The sequence below is a fragment of the Ricinus communis genome, chromosome 4 (assembly GCF_019578655.1).
Source record: "Ricinus communis isolate WT05 ecotype wild-type chromosome 4, ASM1957865v1, whole genome shotgun sequence".
Lineage (NCBI taxonomy): Eukaryota > Viridiplantae > Streptophyta > Magnoliopsida > Malpighiales > Euphorbiaceae > Ricinus > Ricinus communis.
In genome coordinates, this window is record NC_063259.1 from 27,166,651 (window position 1) to 27,177,900 (window position 11,250).

Here is an 11,250-nt window from a genome sequence, read left to right on the forward strand (position 1 = left end):
CATCAATCCAATTATAGAACCGCACCCACTAATCACAATCATCAACAAACACAAGCAACTGACCAAAGAGCTCCCTTCTCCTTCGACTTCTTTTCTCAAGAAATCAATATGTTGGGAACAAGTACTTCAACACCAACGTTGTTGTTCACTGTTTTCTTATCTTTTTGCATTTCTATTATTATGTACTGCACTGTCGACAGTACCACTAACTGGTCAGCTTTCTATGCGTCGGGGGTCTTGGTTGCTGGCCTCTTATTAACATCAACGTTGGTGGTTGTCGCCGCCCGTGCCACCATGTTGGCATGGATCACAGTGCTAGTGCTGCTTGCCTTCGCCGGGAAGCGGCGCAAGGTGCTTGTTCAACAGGGGAGGAAGATCACTACTGATGTTGTTATGTACTTGTTCCAAGGCTGAGCTTTTTGCTAACATCTGCAATCTTGAATGCATATAAAAAATAGCATATGATTCACTTTGTATTTTTTTTTTTCTTTTCTTCTGGAGCTTTTTAAATTGTCTTTGTAGATAAAGAGACTCGACCCTAGTTACTCTTTTCTTTAAATAATGCTGCTTAATACACTTTACTTACTTTTTAAATTTATCTCAAGTTCATTCCTGTAATTTGATTTTGATGTTTCATTTTTGTCCCAGGATAGCTTGTTGTTTGCTGATATCAAATGTGCAATCTGTAAATAAGCATTAGGGGAGCAGATTTTGTTGAAGACCTGATAACAGGGTGAATTGTTCCATTATTATTAAACTTTTGCTACTTATCCTTAAATAGTAATAATTTTTTAACTTATTTTTTTAATACCACATCTAGTATTTTCATTTAAATTGATGATATTTATAAAAATTTTGAAATTTTATTTTGCTAACTTATGAAACTAATTAATCCATCGTTGGCTAACTGAACTCTTTGATGGGAACCACTTTGCTGATCATGCTTACACGTGGGAAGCATGGCATCCGAATTGCTTCCATCCCAACCTTAATCTCCTCCATACAAATTGTGCACTTTCGAGGATTCTCAAGTATTCAAACACCATCCTTTCCAAAGCTTCAATAGATTATTTGGTGGCAGGATGGACTTAGCTTCAACTTCCATAGACTCCATCTCAGCCCTTCTAGATACTTTATATTCTCGATTTCTTCCTATTTAACCATAGCTATATAAATAATAATCGAGAAACTGACATCGCCAATACCATTGTTACTTGTTCTCCATAACAAATTCCTAATCTCACGGCCACTTTTCTCGAGTGTCTTATGAAATCCCCTTTCAACATAATAATTCCAATTCACGTCTATTGATAGACTCTTTAACAATTAATGATAAACTGGTAAAGAAATCTCAACATTAAATGTATCTGAGAGTGATCAAAGTTTTTATACATACCATTTATTTTGCGGTAATATATAGTGTTAAAAAAGATCGACAAACAAGAATTTCACCGTGATTATTCTTGTTGATAGTGTTAGTGGATGGTTTATAACATCTAATTTTAAATCAATAAATTAAAAATTATTGAGAAATTTTTTACTTTAAAAATATAATGAGCGTATAGAAGATCTCTTAGTTCACTGACTATAAAATAATAAATAAGAAAAGTATTAATTAAAAAAATAATAGATTAAAAAAAGGAGAGTGAAGGAAATTTAGGAAAAAAAATAAATTATAATAATTTTTTTTATATTTCTGTTTCGAGATTTAACATAGAAAATATTTTAAAAATTATTTATTTAACTTTCATATTAGTTAAGCTTGAAGAATCAAACTTATGAAGATCCAATGGTATGAAATATGTGGATCCCAATTAGAGTAGCGTGGCCGTTATAGCATGAAAGACTCCCAAATGATAAAGAACAGTTAATACGTGGAAGCATTTTAGTAAAACTCTAAGATTATGGTCGATCCTGAATCAAGCTTGAAGCTATTATATTTAGACCTTTTCATGGGCGTGGGTACCCGTCCGACCCGCACAAAAAATTTTGTGTACAAGCCCGTTCCAACCGTACTCCTCGACTCGGGCCGGGCTTAGAATTTATATAGAAACTCAAGCCTAGCCCAACCTGATGTCTAGTTTAGTTAGATAAAAAACATGTCATACTCAGCACTCAAACATGTGACCTTTAAGTGTCTTATACCACTTAACTAGTTATTATTTTTGTTTATAGTTTTGTTGTTATTAATAATAAATGGATTTTTAGATAAGTTTATTATTTATATATTGATTTAGTTTATTAGTTATTTTTATTTATATAAAATACTTATTAATTTAAATATTTTTTATTTTGTAAAAAATGTGAATTTGCCTTGAAGAAGTTTTTATCTATATTGTTGTTCTTTTATTTTAGTTTTTGGAGTTTTGTTTAGATGGTTAAAAATATTAATTGATGTTTGCATCTTTATTATCATGATGAACATGATTATTGGGTTTAAATTTGGAATATTTGTATTGAATTGTCGGTACGGCCCGACCAAAATGCGGACTTTTAAAAATTTTGCTTGGATAGAGATATTAAAAATCTTCCAAAGACTTTGGACTTATTCAAAAAACAAGTGAGGCCCGACCTATGAACAGGTCTAATTTTGATATCTAGTTATTTTAGTCTATTGGGCGGATATGTTCTTTATTAGCCAGGCCTGCCATAGACATCTACTTTAAAGTTTTTCTACTGTTTTAGATTCAACCTTATCAATGCCAATTATTTTTTATACTGACAAACCATAATAATAATAATAATATACAACCGGTAATAATGATGTTATTATAATGTAAAGCATACTATTTTATAATTTATAAAAGTCGAAGCTTTATCAATTTTATTAATCATCACTGTTTTTTGGTTTCTATAATAATAATAATAATAATTATGCCATGATGTTATTTAAAAAAAAAGATTAATTTTGTGATTTTATTTTTTATAATATTTAATATTTCTGGATTATATAAAGAGTAATTTGAATTCAAATTTATTTACACAATTAAGTTAATAGTTACAGTTTTTTGTTGATTTCATCATTATTTGATCTTTTTATAGAATTTAGAGAGATAAAATAAAGACAAAAAATAATCCGTTCAGTTTTTTTTTTAATTTTAATAGACTCTGATAATAATAAAAATAACTATATTATTTACTATTTTTCTTATAATGAATTCTATTTAAAATTTAATAATTAAAATTATTAAAAGTTATAAATAAATAGTTTAAATAGAATTGAGTGACGCGAATATCTTTAATATATATCTTGAGTAGATATAGAAAGAGTTAAGCAGTGTTTAAAGCCACGTGTATATATAACGTCAACCATTAAAGAGGATAGTTTAAGCAACAAGCAAATGGTGAGGGATGATGAGTAGAAGTAGTGAGCAACAATGGAGGTAGTCCAGTATAGCAGGGGATGCAGTTAGAGTGTAGTATAGATTAGAGAGAAAGCTAGAGCGACAAAATTTCAATTTTTTTGAGATTGTTCAAATGAGCAAAATCCAAAATGTTTTTTCTTAATGAAATAAATAGGTTATATTAAGAGAAAGTACAAAAATTAATTTTATGGTTTAATTTTTTAACACAATAGATCTTGTAATTTTTTCGATAATATTTAACAATGTTAATAATTTTAAAAATTAAATTTTAAATGAAATCTAAACGATTGTCAGATATATAATAAAATATAGAGTTCTCTAGTCTTATTAGATCATTCAAAACTTATCGAATTTAACTAGAATTATAGAAAAAAAAAATTAAATGTACAACTATTTTTTCTCTTTTTGATTTTTACTTTTAAACTCTATAAAAATTGACATAATTAGTTATTAATTAGTTTGCTTTAATTAAGGAATAATTGACATGTTCTTACGGTTTTAGTTAGAGTCAATTTCTGTTGCAGTCATTAGTTGAGTTGTAGGTCGTGTCTTTTATTTTTGGAGAGTTAGTTTTCTTTGTAAGTCTATAAAAGGCACTTGGGATTGATTAATACAAATTAGATTCTTGTGCCATTTGCAAATTATTGAGTTTAATTTGATATTTGGTATCAGAGCCAGGTGATCTAAGAGAGAAAATATGAGCGACGACAAAACACTCACAAAAATTCCCCACTTTGATGGTCATTATGATCATTAGAGTGAATTGATAGAGAATCTTTTGCGAGCAAAAGGCTTATGGAGTTTGATTGTTGAGGGCTACACTGTACCAGCAGAAGCAGTTGAGGTAACTGCTGACCAGCAAAAACAATTGGAGGATCTCAAGTTAAAGGATTATCAGGTGAAGCACTACCTATTCCAAGCGATTGATCGGACAGTATTTGAACAGATCTTGGATCGTCGAACATCCAATATTGTTTGGGATTCAATGAAGAGGAAGTTTAGAGAAAATGAGAGGGTGAAGCGATCTCTTCTCAATACTCTGAGGCGAGAATTCGAGGTCCTTGCCATGAAGACGGACGAGAAAATTGACGATTACTTTGCAAGAGTAATGACAATTTCAAACAAAATGAGGAGCAATGGGGAAGACATGCCAGATTCAAAGATCGTTGAGAAGATCCTTCGAACACTGACAGAAAAATTCACATATGTAGTGGTTTCTATTGAGAAATCCAGAGACACCGGAAGTATGTCTATCGATGAGTTGCAAAGCTCTTTGGCTGTTTATGAGCAAAAATTTAGGAGAACCAGTTATGAAGAGGAAGATCAAGCTCTCAATGTTCGAGGAAGAAGTAGAGGTTCCTACAGAGGCAGAGGTAGGGGTAGAGGGCGATCATTCACAAGGCATCAGTCGAGTGCTATAAATGTCACAGCCTAGGACATTTTCAATATGAGTGCCCAAAATGGAATAAAGAAGCTCACTATGCAGAGGTGGAGGAGGAAGATGAAGTTCTACTCATGGGCATTTGTAGAACTTCAAGGAACAAAGCGAAATGATGCCTGGTTTATGGACTCTGGATGTTCAAATCACATGTGCAGAGATCGAGGTATGTTCTCAAGCTTGGATACTACTTTCTCTCATACTGTCAAGCTTGGGAATAATCACAAATTGATTGTAAATGGTAAAGGTATGGTGAAAATAATGCTTAAGGGAATAAGCTATATGATGAGTGATGTGTATTATGTTCCTGAGCTACGGAACAACTTGCTTAGTGTTGGACAACTTCAGGAGAAGGGATTAGATGTGTTGTTTAAGGGAGGAGTACGTAGCACATGTAGTATATTTCACCCTACGAAGGGTAAAATAGCCGAGTCTGTTATGAGTGCAAATCGAATGTATGTTTTACTTGCTCAATCTTGTAGTAAGACAGATGAAGGAAAATGCTTTCAGGTTGATGTCTTAGACAAAGTGAAATTGTGGCATCTTTGATATGGGCATCTTGGCTACAAGGGTCTTCTCACCTTGCACAATAAGGAGATGGTCACCGGTTTACCAGAAATCGGACAAGCAAAGACTACATGTGAATCATGTATGAAGGGAAAGCAACACCGAGTACCGTTTCCAAAGAAGAGCACGTGGAGAGCAACTGAAAGATTGCAACTCGTCCATTCTGATCTATGTGGTCCGATTACACCATCATTGAACAGCCACAAGAGGTACCTGATAAGTTTTATTGATGATTTCTCTAGGAAAGCTTGGATATATTTTGTATTGGAGAAATCAGAAACTTTCTATCATTTCAAAATGTTCAAAACACTTATAGAAAAACAAACAGGCATGTTTATCAAGTGTTTAAGAACAGATAGAAGGGGAGAATACAATTCTGGAGAATTCAAGGAGTATTGCAAGGAACATGGGATCAAAAGGCAGCTGACCACCTCCTACACCCCTCAACAGAACGGAGTTGTAGAGCGCAAGAATCGAACCATTATGAACATGGTGAGAGCTGTTTTAACAGAGAAGGGAGTTCCAAAAACATTCTAGCCAGAAGCTGTGCAATGGACAAACCATGTTCTTAACATATCTCCTACATTGGCTGTGAAAGACATGACACCTGAAGAAGCGTGGAGTGGTGAAAAGCCTTTTGTAGAGCACTTTAGAATCTTTGGGTGTATAGGACATGTTCTCATTCCAGATGTGAAAAGAACCAAACTCGATGATAAGAGTGTGAAGTGTGTTTTGCTAGGTTTCAGCAGTGAGTCCAAAGCATTCAGATTGTTTGATCCAGTCAAGAAGAAGATTCATATCAGTCGAGATGTGATATTTGAAGAAGACAAGTCGTGGAATTGGGATACTAGTTACTCTGCTGAACAATTCATGGAGCTTGAATGGGAAGATGAATATGACAATGATATGAATAAGGAAGTGGAAGCAGAAGAAGAGAATGGGAACCAAAATGATGAAAATCCTCCTCAACCACATATTGATATTCCTAAAATTGAAGAGGTCATATCAAGGGAGGGTAGAGTGAGACAACCACCAATATGGGCAGCTGATTACACCTCAGGAGCAGGATTATCAGATGCCGAGGATGAGGTAAATCTTGCAAAAATGGATAATTTTGATAATCTTGCATTCATGGTCATTTCAGATCCCACAAGTTTTCAAGAGGCAGTCAAACACCTAAAATGGAAAGAGGCAATGGATGCATAAATAAAATCTATTGAAAAGAATCAGACATGGGCTCTGACTTTGCTTCCAACAGGAGTGAACGGGTTGTCAAAGCCCTTCAAAATAAATTACTGATTTTCCTAAACTAACTTGTAGAAATAGTGAAACCAGGTCGAATCCCAAGGGAACCAATGTGGATAGCTTCTCAAAGTAAAATAAAATGGGGGTTTTTGAATGTTTCAATCAAAATTATAAATAAGCAGAAAATAATGAAGGCTGAATAGTAAATAAAAATCAATCTTAACAAATTTCGAATTCAAGAGTGCTAATTCCATCCAATGTAATCATGATCATAGGCTAAAATATTAATTCTTCTATTCAAGTACTTAGTCTACTTATTTGAAAAAGCAGCAACAAGTGTAATTCTCCTAATATAATTGACTCGAACCCAACATCCAAATCAAAACTTATCATTAGTCAACTGGGCACGATAGCGTTCCATATCAACTTAATGATAGCATTAAGAATAATGAGAATGACTAAACCAACATTAATTTAATTGAGATAACTGCAATTGAAATAACCTTGTTCCTTTATTTCCCTAGAGCCTATCATGCAAGCTATGTAATTCAAATAAGCCGTAATCACACACACATGAGTCAGCTCCTTGCTACTTGTGTCAATCGTTCATGACAATTACGGATCACAAACTCAAAGTTTAACAATAGAAAAATCAATATCAAAGTTGAGTCGTCAGTTCAATCAATATCAATAATTCATAAATAATAAGAACAAGAAATAAAGAATACTTGAATTAAAGAAGAATTCTGTTAAGCTCAAAGCCTCACAAAATCACAATTGGAATTTATTCACTCTTGAATTAGAAACTAAAAACTTAGCCACTCATGGCGGAGTAAGAATTCACAAGAATTGTAGAGAGTAAAAGAAGAATAAGAATATGAATCTGAATATGAATATGCTCAAAGTATCTAGCCGTCCTTATATAGGAAGTAAAACCCTAAACCCTAATAGAATCCTTATCAAAAAGAAATAAGCTTCCTATTTAATCTTATACCTACAAGAAAGGATAAGATTAAAAGTGATCTAAATTAAAACCCTAAATACATGGAAGAAAGTTCTATTAATCCAACACTTCCAAAAATAGAGGAGATTAACTAGGGATAGGTCCACCACAATGAAAACTCTGAAAATTTCGAAGCTCTCCTTAGCATCTTTTAAGAACATGGGGTGCAAGGCGTGGTCACGCCTTGGCGATAGTCTTCAAGCGGAGCTTATGGGTCAAGGCGTGGTCACGCCTTGTCGACAGTGATCTTCTGTGCAGATTTCTGCACTTCCTCCAAAAGACTTGGTTTCTGATAAATGATGACTTAAAACATGTCTTTAGGCTGGATTTTGCTCCATCCTTGATATTGCCTCACCTAAGTCAGAATAAACATAATTTCCATAATTAAGTACATTATTCAACCAAATTGCAAGGAAATTCAACACGATAAATATAACTATTTGTGACTTATCAGGGAGCCAAAACAATTGGTGTGAAATGGATTTATAAAACCAAACTCAATGAATTGGGGGAGGTGGATAAATTCAAAGCCAAACTTATTGTGAAGGGTTATTCGCAGCAATATGGAGTGGACTACACGGAAGTTTTTGCACCTGTGGCACGAATGGACACCGTGAGAATGATTATTGCTTTGGCCGCACAAAAAGGATGGAGACTCTATTAGTTGGATGTGAAGTTTGCCTTTTTGCACGGAGAATTGGAGGAAGATGTGTTTGTGGAGCAACCTCAAGGTTATGAAATAGAAGGAAAGGAACACATGGTCTACAAGCTACGTAAGGCCCTTTATGGATTGAAACAAGCGCCAAGGGCCTGGTTCAATCGCATAGAGTCTTATTTCATCAATGAAGGTTTCAAAAGTAGTTCCAGTGAGTAGACTTTGTTTGTCAAGCGAAAGGAAGGTAAAATTTTGATTGTTAGCATTTATGTTGATGATCTGCTGTTTACTAGTAATGATGATAAGATGGTGGATGAGTTCAAGTGTTCCATGAAGAATGAGTTTGACATGACAAACTTAGGAAAGATGAGATATTTCCTTGGAATAGAAGTGATACAAAAATCTGATGGCATATTCATATGCCAAAGAAAGTATGCCACTGAAGTGATCGACAGATTTGGAATGCAAAACTACAACTCTATTTGCAATCCAATTGTTCCTGGACAAAAGATTGGCTGAGACGAAGATGGTGTGGCAATCGACTCAACTTTGTATAAGCAAATGGTGGGCAGCTTAATGTATCTCACGGCAACACGTCCTGATTTGATGTTCGTGGTCAGTCTCATTAGCAGATTTATGGCAAGTCCCACTCAGTTGCATTATGTAGCGGTAAAGAGAATCATGCGGTATTTGAAGGGAACAATAAACTATGGTATTTGGTACAAACAAGGAGAAGGAAGTGATCTCGTAGCTTATACCGACAGCGATTATGCTGGAGATATTGATGATAGTAAGAGTACATCAGGTTATGTATTTCTAATGGGTGGAGGAGCTGTAGCTTGGTCCTCACGAAAACAACCTATTGTGACTCTTTCGACTACTGAAGTAGAATACGTGGCAGCGGCTACATGTGCATGTCAAGCTATTTGGATGAGAAGAATATTGGAAGAAATCAGTCATGCACAAGTTGGAGAAATAGTGATGTTATGTGACAACACATCTACTATTAAACTGTCGAAGAACCCGGTCATGCATGGACGGTCTAAGCACATAAGAGTTCGATATCATTTTCTAAAGGACTTAGCCAAAGAAGGTGTTATCAAATTGGTTTATTGCAGCAAAGAAATGCAGCTGGCAGACATGATTGACGAAGGCGTTAAAGTTGGCATCATTTCAGAAGATTCGAGAAGCACTTGGGATGAGCATTGGTGAACTGAACTCTTTAGAGAGTTAAGTTCAAGGGAGGGATTATTAATTAGTTTGCTTTAATTAAGGAATAATTGACCTGTTCTTATGATTTTAGTTAGAGTCAATTTCTGTTGCAGTCATTAGTTGAGTTGTAGGTCGTGTCCTTTATTTTTAGAGAATTAGTTTTCTTTGTAAGTCTATAAAAGACACTTGGGATTGATTAATACAAATCAGATTCTTATGCCATTTGCAAATTATTGAGCTTAATTTGACATTAGTTTTAAATAAAAGCTAAATTGGTAAATCATGAGATGGTGATAGAATCGCAATCAATTAATACTAAATTGTCATGACCCCACCCGTGGGCCCGTGACCGGCACTAGGGAATGGGTAGGCTTAAGGCCACCGAAACCCGTAGTAAGCCTGACACTCACTGATTTAAACAAATCTCATCTCAAATTAATATTATTAAAACCACAAATTATCTTAATAGCTACATTCTACATAAATACTTGATGCCCCCGGAAAAACTAGGCGAGACCAAACTCGGAAAATTTACAACCGATACATTTACTATTACTATCATGAGAATCTAAGATTTACCAATTTACATACCAAATCAAATACATCACCCGATGATGAAGGAGTCGAATTACTGAATAAGAGTCGCGGGAGAACTAACAGTCACGAATCTGGAAAAAAAAACATAAATGGAGACTATCAGTCTCGAGAGTGAGTTAAAATCAAATAATCTAGGGACTATTGCTTCTTCTCAGAAAACATAGATTATTCAAATCAGTATATCAAACCATACTATAATCATACCCTACTATTTCCTTCACATAAAATATTAATCATTCGAATCAATATATCAACCATGCACGTAAATGCAATCCATATAATAATCAATACCATAATAAATAAATAGATGAAATAAATAAAAATATATTTTTACTTTTACGGACGAGTGGCTCTGTGAGAACCCTAAACCCCAAATTTCTAGTAGCCTTTCGGCTCTCTTAATCCAACAGTCCGCGCCCAGAGAGCAAGCTCGATCGCGGTCCTTACCTCCACCGAACACTTGAATTTCAAATAAGCCTACCAGAGAGCATCGCTCGATCGGGGACCTTAACTCCCAGAATCAATCAACTCGCCCCGAGAGCAATGCTCGATCGGGGCAAACAAATCCATAATAACCTTATGTCCATAATCATTACCGGTGACGCGTCCCGATGTACCCACCAGTGGCATGTTCTACGAAAGCCACATTTCCCAAAACGCAATCATCACATTAAATAAATATCATTGTATAATGAAATCATTCAACCATATCCAAATAACAATTAACAATTAAGAGTATGACATCAAGCAACTCATGTGAAAAACTGATAATATTCGGTATTATCATAACATTACTATAATAATACTTATATTATCTTCAATAATTAATAATTCAGTAAAATTAATTACGTTGAGATATTAATAACCATGTTATGCATGAACTTTCAAATTAGCATATTAAATCAGACTTAGCAATAGTGCAATGATTAAATGACTTTAACTCACAGGTTTGGCGACCTCCTAGCTCTGCTCCGGTGCCTCGGTAGGAGCGAGCCGAACGAACTGACAATCTAATCACGGAAAACAATTTATCAAAATGCTGAAACAATCGATCTTTAATCCTAGGTCTAGACTCCTAGGACTGACTGTCTAAGAATTTCGACTCAGGAACTACCGAAAATTCGGCAGAACCTCCCCTACAACACGAACATTACCCCCCGTAAAAACG

At 34.6% G+C, this 11,250-nt stretch overlaps 2 protein-coding genes across 2 annotated transcripts; both read left to right on the forward strand.

Moving 5' to 3' along the window:
* The first annotated feature begins 3,377 nt into the window (after nt 1-3,377).
* LOC112535438 lies at nt 3,378-4,800 on the forward strand. Its single transcript, XM_025158037.2, has 2 exons — nt 3,378-3,383; nt 4,123-4,800. Exons 1-2 carry the CDS (start codon nt 3,378-3,380, stop codon nt 4,798-4,800), a joined length of 684 nt encoding a protein of 227 aa, XP_025013805.2.
* Nucleotides 4,801-8,834: 4,034 nt separating this feature from the next.
* On the forward strand, nt 8,835-9,485 carry LOC125369873 (secreted RxLR effector protein 161-like). Its single transcript, XM_048373142.1, has one exon. The coding sequence runs from the start codon at nt 8,835-8,837 to the stop codon at nt 9,483-9,485; it is 651 nt and encodes a 216-aa protein (XP_048229099.1).
* Nucleotides 9,486-11,250: the final 1,765 nt, after the last annotated feature.

Coding starts and splice junctions, on each gene's coding strand:
- LOC125369873 (XM_048373142.1), top strand. CDS start 8,835: ATGGTGGGCAGCTTAATGTATCTCACGGCAACACGTCCTGATTTGATG.